The sequence below is a fragment of the Sapajus apella genome, unplaced genomic scaffold, assembly GCF_009761245.1.
Source record: "Sapajus apella isolate SASKATOON/1434 unplaced genomic scaffold, GSC_monkey_1.0 scaffold66, whole genome shotgun sequence".
In the NCBI taxonomy this organism is placed as follows: domain Eukaryota; kingdom Metazoa; phylum Chordata; class Mammalia; order Primates; family Cebidae; genus Sapajus; species Sapajus apella.
The window spans coordinates 6515812-6533928 of record NW_022437006.1 but is presented as its reverse complement, the minus strand read 5'-3'; the positions used below and the strand labels follow the sequence as shown (position 1 = coordinate 6533928).

At 41.3% G+C, this 18117-nt stretch overlaps 1 protein-coding gene across 3 annotated transcripts in view; it reads left to right on the top strand.

Annotated features, from left to right (window-relative positions):
- PRICKLE1 (prickle planar cell polarity protein 1) overlaps positions 1–16674 on the top strand; it is a 127058-nt gene extending 110384 nt beyond the window's left edge. For 2 of the 3 annotated variants that reach the window (XM_032248481.1, XM_032248480.1), the window contains exons 2-8: positions 5035–5214; positions 7217–7330; positions 7980–8117; positions 8733–8936; positions 10534–10720; positions 11652–12515; positions 14403–15777. In XM_032248481.1, the coding sequence (XP_032104372.1) occupies positions 5083–5214; positions 7217–7330; positions 7980–8117; positions 8733–8936; positions 10534–10720; positions 11652–12515; positions 14403–15259 (2496 nt within the window). In that variant the 5' untranslated portion in view covers positions 5035–5082 and the 3' untranslated portion in view covers positions 15260–15777. Of the gene's footprint in view, positions 1–5034; positions 5215–7216; positions 7331–7979; positions 8118–8732; positions 8937–10533; positions 10721–11651; positions 12516–14402 lie in introns of all 3 variants that reach the window. The other variant, XM_032248479.1, reaches the window with a different exon arrangement.
- The last annotated feature ends 1443 nt before the right edge of the window (positions 16675–18117 follow it).

The following is an 18117-nucleotide window of genomic DNA, read 5'->3' as shown; positions in this document are numbered from 1 at the left end:
GATGATGAAGAAGCAAATGGAGCAAGATGTGAACCGTTGATGAGTCTGTGAGGGATGTATCAGAGTTCCTTTTACTCTTGCATCTTTTTGGAAGTTTAAAGTTATACCAAAATAAAATTTTACCCCCCCCCCAAAAAAAAAGTATAGGGTACAGGACAGGGCCACTGTTATTTCACCTAAGCATGGTTCTACAAAAGAAAAAAAGAAGCATCATAAAGCAAAGTTTTACTCTGCCATAACCCCAACTTTCAATAGCTCTATTTCCATTATAATTCAGCCAACTTTTAAACCAGATTCTGCCCATTTCATGTGATTAACCTTAAGAGATAATACCTGAAAATGAAGTTAATAGAATTTTTCTGTTAGGTCTAATCCACCTGTGGTCTCATATGCTTGGCTTAAAACATGGTGATTTGGCAGACCACATACAGCCAAGGTTAGGTAATCCTCAGGAAGAGCCTCAGCCATGGCCCAGAGCAGAAGGAATAGCCAGGCTCCCCTCTTCCTTCTGTGCTGTCAAAGTAAGTACCATATAGTGGTGAAAAATGCTTGTGGGAGGGATATTTGTGAGGTCACCTTTTTATAGTTTTTATTAAGAACTATGTTTAGCTGCCACTGCTTTTATCCGACTGATATACTTAAGAATAGACTGTCAGTGTCTCTTGGCAAGTACAAGCAATCTTAAAAAATAAAAAATAAAGGGCCGGGCGCGGTGGCTCAAGCCTGTAATTCCAGCACTTTGGGAGGCCGAGGCGGGTGGATCACGAGGTCAAGAGATCGAGACCATCCTGGTCAACATGGTGAAACCCCGTCTCTACTAAAAATACAAAAAATTAGCTGGGCATGGTGGTGCGTGCCTGTAAACCCAGCTACTCAGGAGGCTGAGGCAGGAGAATTGCCTGAACCCAGGAGGCGGAGGTTGCGGTGAGCCGAGATCGCGCCATTGCACTCCAGCCTGGGTAACATGAGTGAAACTCCGTCTCAAAAAAAAAAAATATATAAAAAAATAAAAAATAAAAAAATCAGGTGCCATGGCTCACGTCTGTAATCCTAGCACTCTGGGAGGCCAAAGCAGGAGGATATATTGAGCCCAGGAGTTTGAGACCAGCCTGGGCAACATAGGGAGACCATCTCTACAAAAAACAAAAATGAAAAACCTAGTCAGGTGTGGTGGGTCCCAGCTACTTGGGAGGCTGAGGCAGGAGGATTGCTTGGACCCCGGAGGTGGAGGCTGCAATAAGCCCTGATTGTACCACTGCACTCTAGCCTGGGTGACAGAGCAAGACCTCATCTCATATAAATAGGAAAAAGAAAAATCTAAATTGAAGTTTCATGTTATCAGGTAAAGAAGTTGCTAGTGATGATGTAGCAACTCTTAGCACAGACCGGGTCCCAGTGGAGGCCATGCCATATAACTTTTTATTTTTATTTTTATTTTTATTTTTTTTCGTGAGACAGAGTTTTGCTCTTGTCACCCAGACTGGAGTGCAGTGGTGCAATCTCAGCTCACTGCAACTTTGGTTCAAGCGATTCTCCTGCCTCAGCCTCCTGAGTAGTTGGGATTACAGGTGCCCACCACCACGCCCAGCTAATTTTTGTGTATTTTTAGTAGAGTTTCACTAACAAGTTTCACTATGTTGGCCAGGCTGGTCTCAAACTCCTGACCTCAGGTCGTCTGCCCACCTCAGCCTCCCAAAATGCTGGGATTACAGGTGTGCGCCAGCACACCCAGGCAACATTTTTTTTAATGTTTGTGTTTTAATGAGCCCTGAGAATTTGTCAATAAATGTAATGTTTTGTCATTTTGAGTATTCTCTGATATAAAGGAAAAAGAAAAGCTTTCCTCAGTGAATAAACCTTGAACCAACTGCTCATAAGCCCATTGGATTTTTTTCAGTCCTTTTTGACTGCATATCCTTAAAATGCCTTCTGTGGGCAAAATGGACTACCCTTCAGTTGTGTCACTTTGTGTGTCTGCAGTGCAGTAGCTTAGCTGATTCCCCAAAGAAAAGGGAATTGGCTCAATCAGTACTCCCCCAAGGAGGCAGTGTCGGGTTGCAGAGGTTTATGATCACAGCCAAGCCTGGTCCTAAGGCCACTTACTGACCTTGGACAGTTGACCCTTCTCCGAGGCTCACTTTCCCCATCTATTAAGTGAGACACCACTTATACTGGGTTGCTTGATACGGCGATTAAATGCCATAACACTGGTGCTACCAGCCAGGCATGGAGAAGTAAGTTAGCCGTCTGCTAACAAATGAAACAGAAAGCCATGCCTGTAATAAAAAGGATATTGTCACTCATGTTCCTTCAGTTGGACTCTTAATTTATGCACTAGTGACAGTCAGTCCTCAACGTGGTTTGTTGAAAGGCTGGAATGAACTTGTGGGGATTTTAAGTTTGAGATGTGGCCAGAACTTCCAGGTGATTGGCAAGAGGGGATGGTGGGATGGTGGCATGTAGTGCTAACGTTGATTTACCTTGATTAGGATAGTAATTTTCTGTACATTTTTCACAAAAGGCTAATCAGGGAGTACAGCTGTAAAAGTAATTCAGGTCTTCGGCAATCTGTATCTTTGTGCCAGCTTGGAAAATCCATGGCTTGTCTTAATTTGTGCTGTTTTCTCTTGTTTTATAATCCAGTGACATTTAATTTGTAGGTTCTGTTTAATATTTATGTTCTTTGTAAGTCTGCAGAGCAAATACCTTATTGTTTCCCTGCTTAGCCTGATTTGGCAGGAGACAGATGTTCATATTTCATGTTTGGGTTAAATTGCATTGAAGGCACTCATTCTCCTGGTAGGAGTTTTGGGGTTACTAATTAAATTCTTAACCTTTGTTTCTCTTCCTTTGACATGTGGGAGTGTTTTTTTTTTGTTTTTTTTTTTTTTTTGTTTTTTGTTTGTTTTTTTTTTTGTTTTGTTTTGTTTTTGTTTTTGTTTTTTTTTTCAAAATATCCAAGACATTTTCTGACTCATTAACGCATCCTTTTTTATTGAAGAGTCAGAGGAATCCGCCTCTGTTTAGAAAGCCTTTCCTTAGTCAAGACATGAGTGAGCTGCACCTGTGTGAAATGATGCCTTGTTTAAAAGGTCATGACCTCCCCATGGTAGTGTAGGAAATGAGGTCATCTTCACTTTCTGTTCACAGTGAATGAAAGTTAAATTTATTAGTTGGAATAATATATGTGTGGCATTGCTCCTACTGCTAATAAAGATTGTAGCTATGAAGTGCTTGGCCTTCATTTGTGAACTGCTATGACATTAATTTTCTCAATGTCCTATCATTTACAGAAAGAAAAACCCTAAGTTTTAACCATAGGTTTTATTTTATTTTACTTTTTTCGAGATGGAGTCTTGCTCTGTGGCTCAGGCTGGAGTGCAGTGGTGCCATCTCAGCTCACTGCAACCTCCGCGTCCAGGTTCAAGTAATTCTCCTGCCTCAGCCTGCCGAGTAGCCGAGATTACAGGCATCCACCACCATGCTTGGCTAATTTTTGTATTTTTTGTAGAGACAGGGTTTCACCATGTTGGCTAGGCTGGGCTTGAACTCCTGATGTGATCCATCTGCCTCAGCCTCCCATAGTGCTGGGATTACAGGCGTGAGCCACCGGGCCTGGCCAATAATCATTGGTTTTTAAAAGGTAGTATTTTCCAACACTCTTAATATTTAGAGTTAAATTGAGATAGCTGCTGAAAAATGGCTTAGTCTCAGGCTGAAAGTGTATGGGTTTTCACTGCCTTTCCCACTTGTTTAAGCAAATGAGAACTTTTTTTTTTTTTTTTTTAACATCCTTCCCGAGATAGAAGAACATTTATTAAGGCAGAAGGATTTTTGGAAGTCTGACATGTCAGTGTGTATGTGTGACTAGACCCTGGCTTTTAGCTGTATGACCTTGGACAAGTCTCTTGGCTTCCCTGAACCTTGTTTTCTCTAAAATGATCGGGTTGCTATAATTACCTATAATTTTCTTTCTTTACATCATTATTTGTGGGTAGAAGGGGCAGGGATAAAAAAGCTCCATCTCTCCACCTGATTCTGAAAGTTGTGTTATTATTATTTTCTTTGTGCCCTGGGATGAGGGATGATTTTTAAGAATGAGAAGATCTGAAGAACATAAATGGTGACAGCAAAGTGCCTGGGTTGTAGGGAAGAGAATGTTGTCGCCTTTGTAGCCCTTCATCCGAGGAGGCTTTTTATTCAGAGGAGGATTTACATCTTACTTTGCCCATAGCAGGCTGATGACATTTCACACATAGTAGGCACTGACTGCATAACTTTTTAGTGAATGCCTGCTTATGATGCAATTAAACATTAACAGTCACCAAGCTGGATTTTATTTTCACATAGTGCTGTATTTAGTGACTGCTGAAGGAACTCATTGATGAATGTCTGGCTGACTTTAGCCCTTAGTAAAGGCTTGAGGATTTAATGTGCAGTATAAGGATTTAATTACACTATTTCTATTTAATGTGTAAACTCAAGTTTAGTGTCTTACAAACCATAATTAGAAATCTGAAACCTGAGCAGTTTGGCTGAGTGGACCCACTCTCAGGAGGCAGCACTGCCTCAGTTGGAAAAATTGCTTGGGAAATACTGGGGGGCCAAGTGGGGTCTTGAGCCATTTTTCATGCGACATAGTAATGAGCAAGGCAGGTGACCCAATCCCTGACACTTCTTTTACAACTCATAGGATGTCACAGGGATTTGTGGGCAGAAGTCGACACAGCAACTTTCTTGAGAACTTTCCTAATGAATCGACTGCAGAGAGGCACCTTTTAAGGCTCCTGGAAATAAACTAGCTTTGGTGGCATGCTCTGAAATTCAGAGCTGGCAAAGGGACTACTTCCGAATTATATAGCTCTAAATTCTAAGTTTCAGGGGGCCTGAGGGCTGGGGGGTGGTGACAATAGTAATTCTGTTACTTTTTCTGGGCCCAGCTGTGTGTTAACAGCATTCAATAAAAGCTCTGGGAGGGTAAGAGAAGTGCATTCAGGTTTTAGATGTCTTTGTTTTTTCTTATATTGTCCACAGCACCCATTGTTTGATGTTCTGTGACTGAGAAACCAGGCTTTAAACTTTATGCCTTTGGAGATGGAGCCCAAGATGAGCAAACTGGCCTTTGGCTGTCAGAGAAGTTCCACATCAGATGATGACTCTGGCTGTGCATTGGAGGAGTACGCCTGGGTCCCTCCGGGCCTGAGGCCAGAGCAGGTAGGAACTTCATCATCCTGTGTTTTACCTTTGTTTTTCAGTGTGAGTTAAGACTTCTGAACAGAATTTTGTAAATGGATAGAACATCACCCTCCTTAGTCCTTATTCTTTGTATGGCTCTGAGGTTTTACTTTTGAAGGTCATATTTAGTTTCTCAGTGGAAGTTTCCAGTCTCTCTGTACCCATGGTTCCAGAAGCCTCATAAGGATCCCATTTTTGCTCTAACGAATGGAATCCACAGTACCACATATGCATGGGTTATGTATATTTCTGATGAGTCCCTCCCCTTGAGAGTGAGAGGAATTTACCTTTTAAAAAACTTCTGTGACAACAAAAAGGCAATAAAAGAAAAGAGAAAAGCTTCCATGCCAGTTATCAGCAATGCTTTTGCTTTGGAAGAGAAATGGCAAGCGATGAGAAACCCTCTGAAGTGTTACTGCTTAGACGTTTGACCTTTGATAACTTCGCATATAAACAAGCCTGTCACTTGCACCACGGGGATTAGAAAAAAAAAAAATTAAAGAGTTAATTTTATGCTTTGTTTGTATTGTTATTTAGGAAGATAAGAACATTCTATATGCCTATTTTGATTTTCCCAATATCTTTACAGTGATTAACTTCTTGAAAATCACTGGTGATATTATTAAAAGAGCAAAGGCATCATTTAAAAATAAAGTTAACAGTGGGGTGTGTGGTTGCTTTGCTTCTGAATTAGGGTTCTTTCCTTTAGGGAAGGGCACTTTTTTGAGAATAGGGTATCCTTATTTATCCATTACATAGCACAGTACCTGGCACACATATTCAGTAAGCTGATATTCAGTAAGTGTTTATAACTGTAAAAAGCTCCTAGAGCTGATAGAATGGGGAGAGGGTGGAGTGCTGGTGAAGCACTTAGGAAAGCAATATTTTGACAAACTACTTAGAGAGACCATTCTTACATCTTAGGGTGGGTAGGTTTTGTGTGGTACCAAGATATTGAAGTTGACCAGTCCTAAATTCCTATCTTTTTTTTCTTTCATTCCTTCTCAGCACTGCATTATCCTTTGCAGTACTTGTTAAGGGATGTTCCTTTAGAAACAACAGAAAAACAAGCAGAAATTAAGTTTTCCTTTCAGAGTGAGCAAAGTACAGCTCAATATGGCTCCTCTCCAGTTTCCCTGGGGAGGCTGACTCCAGATATTCAGAAAATAGCACCCACCCATGGAAGCAAAGAAAGCTGATGTTTGAGAGGACCTGATAAAGAAGAGTTTACAGCGTTTAGCAAAACAGCTTTTGTCTTTGTGATGTGTAGAATTCAGAGAGCAAATTAAATGTATTTGTGTAGTGGCTGGATTTTGGACTGTGTCACACAGTCCAGGTGGTAATTTGCAGAATTAACCCAGGACACTGATCTTGCTGATCTCTTGGCTGACCCTTGGAAGGTTGGCAGGGGAAGAGTATTTTTTTTTTTTTTTTTGAAATGGAGTCTCACTCTGTTGCCTGGGCTGGAGTGCAGTGACGCGATCTCAGCTCACTGCAACCTTCGCCTTATGGGTTCAAGCGATTCTCCTGCCTCAGCCTCCTGAGTAGCTAAGATTACAGGTGTGTACCGCCACACCCAGCTAATTTTTGTATTTTTAGTAGAAATAGGGTTTTTACCATGTTGACCAGGCTGGTCTCGAACTCCTGACCTCATGTGGTCCACCAGCCTTGGCCTCCCAGAGTGCTGGAATTACAGGTGTGAGTCACACCACTGGGAATAGTAGTCTTAAATGTGCATATTTTATGGTGCATAATTTATGATGTGCCTAATTGTCACTACAAATTACATTCCTGAAGAGCAATTTAGCAGCTGGGTGCTAGTTATCTGAAGGTTTGCAGTTCTGAGTTGGCTCAGAGCTGGGCTTCTCATTAGCTACAAGAGGTCAAACCCTATACCTAGGGAAATGTAACTTTTAAAGATAAAGTGAGCTGAGATGCTCCGTTCTGTATGCTGATGCCATTCTAACTATCTGTTATGCAGATCCAGCTCTATTTTGCTTGCTTACCAGAGGAGAAGATTCCTTATGTTAACAGCCCTGGAGAGAAACATCGGATTAAACAGCTTTTGTACCAGTTACCACCACATGATAATGAGGTAAAATAACAGGAAGAAGGCTAATTAGAAAAAAGAAAAATGCGTGATAAGCGTTGAGATGCTGCTTATAAACCCCAACTCCTCACTGGCTAGGGCTCTCTTTTGCCTTTCTTTAGTTAAAATTTGGCCAGAGAATACAGCTTTTATTCTTAAAGAGAAGAGAGGAAAAAGAGTATCAGTGTAATAAACTTAACACAAGTTGGTTTTTATAGTGTTTGCAGCCACCCACCAATGATTAGGAACCTACAAATTCCTGAGATTTCCCTGCCCCTGCATCCAGAGTGAATGCTTTGTGGTCATTCAGGCCAGCAATTGAGTTGAGTGCATGTAGAATGGAGAGTAAAAGTGGCAGTTAACAAGTTTAAACCTTTTGTGGAAAGGTTAGTATCTTATTTTTTTTAAATGTCTGTACTAATAAGGGTTTCAATTAAACATTTATTATTTTAAAGAGACTATTTCTTCACATTGCATTTCCCTTTCTAGAGAGGCTGTAAGATTCAGATATGGTGTCATTTTAAAATTGTGGAGGCGTGACACAGGCGATCTAAACTTAACTGTTTTATTTCCTGAAACTCTAACTCTGGAAGTCAAGAACTGGTGAGAAGTACTGTGTACTCAGTGTGGTGTTTCTGATTTGCTTTCTGTGAAGGTGCGGTATTGCCAGTCTTTGAGTGAAGAGGAGAAAAAAGAATTGCAGGTGTTCAGTGCTCAGCGGAAGAAAGAAGCACTGGGAAGAGGAACAATTAAGTTTCTGTCCAGAGCAGTCATGCATGCTATGTGTGAGCAGGTGGGCAGCCCCTTCTCCAACACATAGCTTGTGGCAGTGATGAGGATGGAGTGTACAGTTGGGGGCAGGTGACTGGGCTAGCAGAGGTGTGGGCCTGAAAGCCTCCAAAAAAATAAAAGACAGCCTAGCTTTTTATTAAATAGCAATTCATGTTTCATATTTGTAGCTGGCTACACTGTTGTGTATGACAGCCGGAGTCAGTTGCCCTTATGCAAACATTGGGTGAAATCCTGCCTTTGGTAGGATCCTGGCATGAAGGTAGGTGCTAGGATACGCCTCATATTCAAAAGATGCAGAAACATAATGAAGACATTCAGATCTTTGCTGGCAGTTCTCAGAGTAGGAAATGTATCCAGCAGGAGGCTGGCACAGGAAAACCACTATTTGTGTGAATCAGATTACACTGTCCTTAAAAACAGTCATAGTATGTCTGAGGCACGTGCCTTACAGTGGAGAATCATCAGCAGTCCAGCATTAAAGAGCTGCTTAATCACTAACAGAGGAGGCAAAAATAAATGCGTTCCTCACAAATTTGAAATGTATCCTAATGTAGGAAAGCCTGAGAATCCCGTCTTTAAGAATGATCCTTTTACATTCAAACCTGTTTGTTTGTAGTGTGGGTTGAAGATAAATGGAGGTGAAGTTGCAGTGTTTGCTTCCCGCGCGGGCCCTGGTGTGTGCTGGCACCCATCCTGTTTTGTCTGCTTCACGTGCAATGAGCTGCTGGTCGACCTCATCTATTTTTATCAGGATGGAAAAATTCACTGTGGCAGGCACCATGCAGAACTGCTCAAACCAAGGTGCTCAGCATGTGATGAGGTAAAAAAAAAAAAAAGTTCATCCTTTCACATGGGGAAAAATAAGCTTAGATTATGCCAATATTCCACTGTTTACATCTAAGTAAAATATTAAAATTTCCTGGATTTTGCTCTGTGTGTATATTTTTAAGATGATCTTGTACATTCATACATGGAATAATCTATATTTGGTTGGTACAAAGTAATTGCAGATGTCATAATGATTAAAACTGCAATTACTTTTGCACCTACCTAATAACATAGAACAGAAAGCAAATTTCCTTGTACTTTCGTAAGTATTATGTCTTCATTGGGTTGTGAGAAAATACAAGTTGCAGAGGAGCCTGTAGAAGATGCTCCTATTTTTGTTAAGGATTAAAAAACCAACATGATATATGTATTTGTTTATACTCAGAAAAAGTATGGAAAGACAAATCCAAGTTAATAGTAGTTAACCTGGACGAAGGTGGGAATGGATGATGGCTTGAAAGGAAAAAAATTTTCCCTTTAGCTTTTTATTTTAAAATAATTTTAGATTTACAGAATAGTTGCAAAGCTATTAGAGAGATCCTGCATACCCTTCTCCCAGCTTCCCCTGATGGTAACATCTTACATAACCATACTATATGTATCAAAACTAAGAAATTAGCATCAGTGTAATACCATTAACTAAACCATAGTCTTCGTTGACATTTTCCCGTTTTTAAATGGATGTTCCTTTTCTTACCCAAGATCAATCCAGAGTGCCTCACTGCATTTACTTGTTATATCTTCTTAGTCTCCTTCAATCTGTGACAATAAACTTTGTTTTTACTTTTATACATTTATTTAATTTACATATTTTTTTCAAAAGTGTGCTACTTGAACATATTTTGAAAACCAAAAATATAAAAAAATAAAAGAACCAGACTGGACCCCATGGTGAGACCCCATCTCTGCCCACAAGTTTTCTAATTTCCTGGGCCTGGTGGTTGTGCCCTTGTGGTCCCAGTTACGCAGGAGGCGGAGGTGGGAGGATGGCTCGAGCCCAGGAGTCTGAGGCTACAAAGAGCTATGATTGTGCCACTGTGCTCCCGCCTGTGCTACAAGTGAGACCCTATCTCAAAAAGATAAAAAATAAAAAGAATCCTTCATCTGGAGATGGCCACCAGGGCAAATAAAGCATTATCAATACAAGTGCTGTTCGTTCAATTCCAGCATGTGTAGCTATAACTATGTTGAGTCCACAGACATTTTTATGAGTTTTCTTTCTACGAAAACACCAAATTGTTTCACTAAATTATTTCCGTGTTAATGTGTTCTTTGCCAGATTATGCCAAGGAAATGTTAATTGGGGAGCAAAAATACGACCCAGTGAATTACTTCCAATGTAGAATTCTGTTTTTTAAAGTTGAAACAAGCTTGTATTATTTCCTCTTTTCAACACTGTCAATTTATGCTCTAGTTTGTAGCTAAATGAAGTTAGTTTTAAGCTTGTATTTCTAAGAAACAAGGCTAGCTATCTGATTTTTTAAAGAGCCAGTGTCTGTCCATTGCCCAGAAAATACATAGTTACTTGGCCTTTAAAATAGTTACTAATGATTTCCTTTCATTCTCTGGTTTCACATTTCTTTTTGAAGATAATTTTTGCTGATGAGTGCACAGAAGCTGAGGGTCGCCATTGGCACATGAAACATTTCTGCTGCCTTGAGTGTGAAACAGTCCTGGGAGGACAGAGGTACATCATGAAGGATGGCCGCCCCTTCTGCTGTGGCTGTTTTGAGTCTCTCTATGCGGAGTACTGTGAAACCTGTGGGGAACATATTGGTAAGGCCACAGCCTCCCCGTCTGCCCTGTCACCTAGCCACTAGTCTGTCTAGGATTATCCACAGTCTTTTTTTCTGTTTCTTAAAGTTGAGATGTAATTTACATACAGTGAAATGTCCAGATCTTATGTGTTCCAGCTGATGAGCTTTGACAAATGAACGTAGAGTGGATTCCTGTTATTCGCCATAGTTGTGTTCTGTAATGTTCCTGCAAACACTGGGTTAGTGAACACTGAATCGTGGGAGAATATAGGGTTAGGTTCCTATGAGCCTCTGGTCCCAGAGTTTCATCAACTCATCAATACATAACCTTGTTTCACGTGTGTTTTTCCTTAAAGCTACCTCCTTATTGAATAGACGTTCTTGATGCATTAATATTGAACTCACACCAGTAGGAGTGTACTCAAGATTAGGAGCTTATTTAATTACATGTCTTTCCTCCATAAGGCACATCACAGCCTTCTTGTACTTTGGAATACGACAGCATTTCAGCATTATCAGCATTATATTTGGGGGTCATTTTAAGCAGGAAACACGGCAGTAAATATACCTATGGATATTTGTCTACAATAGGATACTTGTCTACAATATGAGAGCCGAAAACAAAAAGCAGAGCATCTCCTGGATCGATGCGTGTTGGTTCAATTTTTTACCACTCTGCACATCGGCAAATGACCATGAAAGTGTTGCGAGTATCAGTTTTAGGGTTATGAGTACATTTAATAAGTAGGCAAATTCACAAATGCAGAATCCGCAGAGAATTCCGATTAATTGTATTTGTGTCACCCACACCCCTCTCAAGATACGGACATTTCCATTACCCTTGAGAACTCTCCCATGCCCATCATCTTTATTTTTTTTCATTTCTTCCTTATTCCTTGTTTCAGGCAATAAACTATAACCTGTTATTTATTCTATCATTTTCACAACAGGTGTGGACCACGCACAGATGACCTATGACGGGCAGCACTGGCATGCCACGGAAGCATGCTTTTCCTGTGCCCAGTGTAAAGCCTCTTTGTTGGGATGTCCCTTCCTTCCCAAACAGGGTCAGATTTACTGTTCAAAAACATGTAGTCTTGGTGAAGATGTCCATGCCTCTGATTCTTCCGACTCTGCATTTCAGTCAGCTCGATCAAGAGATTCCCGAAGAAGTGTCCGGATGGGCAAGAGCAGCCGGTCAGCAGATCAGTGTAGACAGTCTCTCCTCTTATCCCCTGCTCTGAACTACAAGTTTCCTGGCCTCTCAGGCAATGCTGATGACACCCTTTCTCGAAAATTGGATGATCTGAGTCTCTCCAGGCAAGGAACAAGTTTTGCCAGTGAAGAATTTTGGAAAGGCAGAGTAGAGCATGAAACTCCAGAAGACCCTGAAGAATGGGCTGATCATGAAGATTATATGACACAGCTCCTCCTCAAGTTTGGTGATAAAAGCCTCTTTCAGCCACAGCCCAATGAGATGGATATTCGAGCCAATGAGCATTGGATATCTGATAACGTGGTTAAAAATAAGACTGAGTTAAAGCAAAATAACCAGAGCCTTGCAAGTAAAAAATACCAGTCTGATATGTACTGGGCACAATCACAAGATGGGCTGGGTGATTCTGCTTATGGCAGCCACCCAGGCCCTGCAAGCAGTAGAAGGCTCCAGGAATTGGACCTGGACCATGGGGCTTCAGGATATAATCACGATGAAACACAGTGGTACGAAGATTCCCTGGACTGTCTGTCAGACCTGAAACCAGAGCAAAGTGTTCGGGATTCGATGGATTCTTTGGCATTGTCCAATATCACAGGTATGTAATCTAGGGATTATGGGGTATTTGAAAAAAGGAGCTGCTACAAAGTGTATTCAAAAAATTACAATTCCGGCTGGATATGGTGGCTCACACCTGTAATCCCAGCACTTCGGGAGGCTGAGGTGGGCAGATCACTTGGGGTCAGGAGTTTGAGACCAGACTAACCGACATGGTGAAACCCTATCTCTACTAAGAATACAAAAATTATCTGGGCATGGTGGCGGGTGCCTGTAATCCCAGCTACTCAGGGAAACTGAGGCAGGAGAATCACGTGAACCCAGGAGCAGAGTTTGTAGTGAGCAGAGATTGCTCCACTGCAGTCCAGCCTGGGTGACAAGAGTGAGATTCCGTCTCAAAAAAAAAAAAAAATTGCAATTCAGCATGAGGAGTTGTATGTTATTCAAAACCATGGATCAAGGGAAGGAAGAAATTTCACTTATATACCAAACACTAGCAAAACAAACGTGTGTACAGGTGAGTACATATGCATAAAATATATTTACAGTACAGTCTTTAGGGGTAGGTTTTATTATCCCTGTTTTGAAGAGAAGGAAATTGATTGGATGAAGGAGTCTACAACTGAAAGATATTGCATGCTTGGATTATGCTGTATGGATTTCAAGATACCAAAATTGGCCGTCACACTTTACAAGCTCATATTTTTTAAAACATCTTTCTGTATTGTCCTGTGACAGCAGCTCAAAAACAGCTGAATACTTTTTATTTAGATTATAAAATAGTACCTTTTTTTTTTTTTTTTTTTTTTTTGAGACGGAGTTTCACTCTTGTCGCCCAGGCTGGAGTGCAATGGTGTGATCTCAGCTCACTGTAACCTCTGCCTCCCAGGTTCTGGGTTCAAGTGATTCTCCTGCCTCAGCTTTATGAGTAGCTGGGATTACAGGCGCCTGCCACCATGCCCAGCTAATTTTCGTGAGACAGGCTGGTCTGCAACACCTCACCTCAGGTGATCCACCTGCCTCAGCCTCCCAAAGTGCTAGGATTACAGAGCTGTAGTTTACTGACCACTAATCTCAGTATAGGATGAGGAAGACTAGCTCATGATGGAGGCCAAGGAAGGGACTGATTTGAAAGATGTTCAAATGAAGCAATGTAGCTTTAATGGATTGAAGGGCAGAAGCTTCTATATCTTATGTTAATGAATGAGGAGGTTGCTATGAAGACCTCTTAAATTTTTGCTGCTCATGCCACATGCTGTAACTAATCCTTGACTCCAGGTTTGTAAGAGAGGCTGTGCCTGGTGGGGCACACCTGTAATCCCAGCACTTTGGGACGCCAAGGCAGGTGGATCACCTGAGGTCGGCAGTTTGAAGACCAGCCTGACTAACATATAGAAACCCCATCTCTACTATAAATACAAAATTAGCCAGGTGTGGTGGTGCAAGCCTGTAATCCCAGCTACTCAGGAGGCTAAGGCAGAAAAATCGCTTGAATCCAGGAGGCAGAGGTTGCAGTGAGCCAAGATCACGCCATTGCACTCCAGCCTGGGCAACAAAAGCAAAACTCCATCTCAAAAAAAAAAAAAAAAAAGGCCGGGCGCCGTGGCTCACACCTGTAATCCTAGCACTTTGGGAGGACAAGGTAGACGGATCACCTGAGGTCAGGAGTTCAAGGCCAGCCTGGCCAACATGATGAAACCCCATTTTTATTTAAAAAAAAAAAAAAAAACAGCAGCTGTGCCCCCTTGTAACAATAACACTTATACTACTTCTCAATTGGTATATATATGTTGGCTTTCCCTGTGGGTTTTAATCAAATATTGAAATTGGAAATTTTCTGTGAAATGTTTCCTTTCAGTAGCTTGCTTTTAAGAACTGTCGAGTATTAGGATGACTGAAATGTTCATCGTTTTGGCCTCTCTTCTAGGGGCTTCAGTGGATGGAGAAAGCAAGCCAAGGCCATCGTTATATTCTCTACAAAATTTTGAGGAGATGGAAACAGAAGATTGTGAGAAAATGAGCAATATGGGAACTTTGAACTCTTCCATGCTGCACAGGAGTGCAGAGTCCTTAAAGAGTCTAAGTTCAGAGTTGTGTCCAGAAAAAATCCTGCCTGAAGAGAAACCAGTACATCTGCCAGTGCTCAGAAGGTCCAAGTCTCAGTCCAGACCACAGCAGGTCAAGTTTTCCGATGATGTCATTGACAACGGGAACTACGATGTCGAGATCCGGCAGCCTCCGATGAGTGAAAGGACTCGGAGACGCGTCTACCATTTTGAAGAGAGGGGATCCAGGTCTCATCACCACCGCCGCAGGAGAAGTAGAAAGTCCCGCTCTGACAATGCCCTGAATCTTGTTACAGAAAGAAAATACTCTCCCAAGGACAGACTGCGGCTTTACACTCCCGATAACTATGAGAAATTCATACAGAATAAAAGTGCCCGGGAGATCCAAGCATACATCCAGAACGCTGATCTCTATGGACAGTACGCCCATGCCATTTCTGATTACGGCCTGCAGAACCCAGGAATGAATCGGTTTCTGGGACTGTATGGCGAGGATGATGATTCCTGGTGTTCTTCCACCTCCTCCTCTTCCGACTCAGAAGAAGAAGGGTATTTTCTTGGACAGCCAATCCCTCAACCCCGGCCACAGAGATTTGCCTACTATACAGATGACCTTTCTAGTCCACCGTCTGCACTTCCCACCCCTCAGTTTGGTCAGAGGACGTCGAAATCCAAGAAGAAAAAGGGACATAAAGGCAAAAATTGTATTATTTCTTAACCAAGTAGTGATGGAGAGCATTTGCTTAAAACTTAACCATCTGAATCTTTTTCTTCCCTAGGAAAGTTGTGAAAGTAGTTTAAAGTGCTTTCTTTGGCCATGTAAATGAGAACTCAACAGCTGTTTACAGTGTCAGATTAACATTTAAAAGGTGTGATTTCTCCAATTTACCCTCCTTGGATGGCATCTTGTGCCTGTCGGGTCCCGGTGCTTTACAGATTGATAAAGCTGCTTTGGTTTCCAGTCTTCAAGGGAATACTCAAGATGCTGTCTCAAAGGGATCAAATGGGAGTATTGATTTTAGAAGATAGAGAACTCCAGCCACCTTTGTAAAGCAATAGTGTTTGTCATTTATGTAAGTCAGGTCAGCCCAGGTCTTGATAGTCCGTCTTGGTGTGAGGCATGCCCGTCACGATGACCTAGCTAACACTGTGCATCCTAGTGTGAGGCCAACTTGTCCCCTCCAACCCTCTTTGGCCCGGTGAACATTGTATTGTATCAGCGCGACCTACACATTGGAAACAAACAAAAAACATTGCTATTTATAACGTAGTATTTCATAGACTTGTGTATTCCTAATTTAACGGTGCAAATATTAATGTATATACTGTACAGTTCAGATTTTAAAGCTGATATTTTTATATCCCTGATTGTAAGCTGTTTGTTACACTGCAGTGCTAGATTTACTAAGGAACCAGAAACAGCATTTATGGATGAACTGATTGCTTGTATTTTAGTCAGGGTTTATAAATTTAGATGGTCAAATTTATATTGCCTAGTGATGGAAAATTCAACTTTGATTTTTTTTTCCCCAATATTAAAAAAGGCTCTGTATGCATGGTGGGGCTATGTAAATACTCTTAAAAACTGTGGCCCTATTAATCTTACATGTGCTATTTATGGGTCAATGTAAACTGTATAAATGTAAAAACCCCTCACACACAACTCCTGGAATAATGATAAAAACAAGTAGAAGCTGTTTCAGCAAATGGGTTTTATCCCCCCTGCCTGCAGGGGCTGCCATTCTCATTCTCAGCAAGGTGATGATTATCTCATGGGAATGACAAGGATCTGCTTTTGTGGCAGAGGACTTTGTAGATTGTTATTTTAAGAGAGGTTATTCCTTTTTATTCCTTCCCTTCCGCTAATGTTGGCCTTTAACAGCAATTTTAAAAACTGGGTCTTCTGGTTATGTTTTTGTTTTAAAATCTTTAAATTAGAGGATGCTATGCCATTGAGTACTTTAAGTTAATATGAGGTTCTGGTTCAAGGAAAAATTATGTTGGATCTGAACTAATAAGCAGATATTTTGATATGTGCCATTCTTGCATATACATCTCAGTACCAACTAAAGGTTCTAGTGGCATCTGGAACCTTTAGGGAGGTATTTAATAAATGCTTAATGAATAACAAAACTATCTTTCTTAATATAAATCTTTGCAAATGTATCCAGGTAGCTTCCATTTTGTATCTGTGTTCAGGCATGATTTATTTTGCAGTCGCTTTACCATTAACAGACCTCCATTTGTCTCATATGTCCATACGCCCCACTTGTAGGCAGGAAACAGGGCTTCAGACACAGAGACTATTTTTCCACATATACTGAAGTGGGGAAAATTTGGCCTTGGGGAAGGCAGACACAAGTCCAATGGGTAAACCAGTGAATAGTAGGTGGATAGCCCTCCCACGCAAGGGTTTGTATCTGGGCTACACAGATTCCCTTCAGAAAAGTACCAATGGTGAGAGAGTTCTTCACTTGGTAACTCTCATCATTCCCTGGTCTGGTGTCTTTAAAAAACCATCAGCAATTAAAAGGAAGTGCATACACATGACACAGAAATTCAAACAGCACAAAAGTCAGAGATGGCATCTCCTTTCCACTCTTCATCCCAGTCGTCCTGTTCTTCCCCAGAAGTAACCACTCTTACCCAGCTCTACTGTCTCCTTCAGACATTCAAAGCACGTTCATATAAATGTCTCTTACAAGTGATAGTGACCTCTATTTCACATTAGTGCATATAGGTCTACCCATTCTTTCAGTGACTGCTTACTAGCCTACTTTTGGAGATACCCTTATTTAACCAGTCTCTTAATGATGGAGTTGACTTTGCTCATACATTATGCTGCACTGGCACATGTGCACATAAATTGGGAGCATCATAGTTACTAGGACAAATGTTATGTATTTAAGACTAATGGATATTGCCAATTTTCTCCAAAAGAAATTCTCCTGACTTACATTAATGTATGAGAATGAGTGTTCCATCATGACCTCTCAATGTATTAGCAGATTTCTTGATTTTGAAGAAATTTTCAGAACCTGTGCTGCCACAGGTGGGCATCCTTTTAGAAAAGACTGTTGCAGGCTGGGCACGGTGGCTCATGCCTGTAATCCCAGTACTCTGGGAGGCCGAGGCGGGTGGATCACGAGGTCAAGAAATTGAGACCATCCTGGACAACATGGTGAAACCCCGTCTCTACTAAAAATACAAAAATTAGTGGGGCGTGGTGGTACACACCTGTAATCCCAGATATTCAGGAGGCTGAGGCAGGAGAATTGCTTGAACCTGGGAGGAGGAGGTTGCAGTGAGCCAAGATTGCGCCATTGCACTCCAGCCTGGCACCTGGCGACGGAGTAAGGCACTGTTTCAAAAAAAAAAAAGACAAGATTGTTGCAATATGTTGCCTATAAAAAGGATGGATAATAATAGTAAACAGGTGATACTTAGCCTGGAGAAATGCAGGTATAAGCTGAAGATACTGCCCTCAGTTTTCACGTACATTCTCAAAAAATAAGGGTTACATAGCCTGCCAAAAGCTTAAGGAAATGAAGAGATTTATTCACAATGACAATGTAA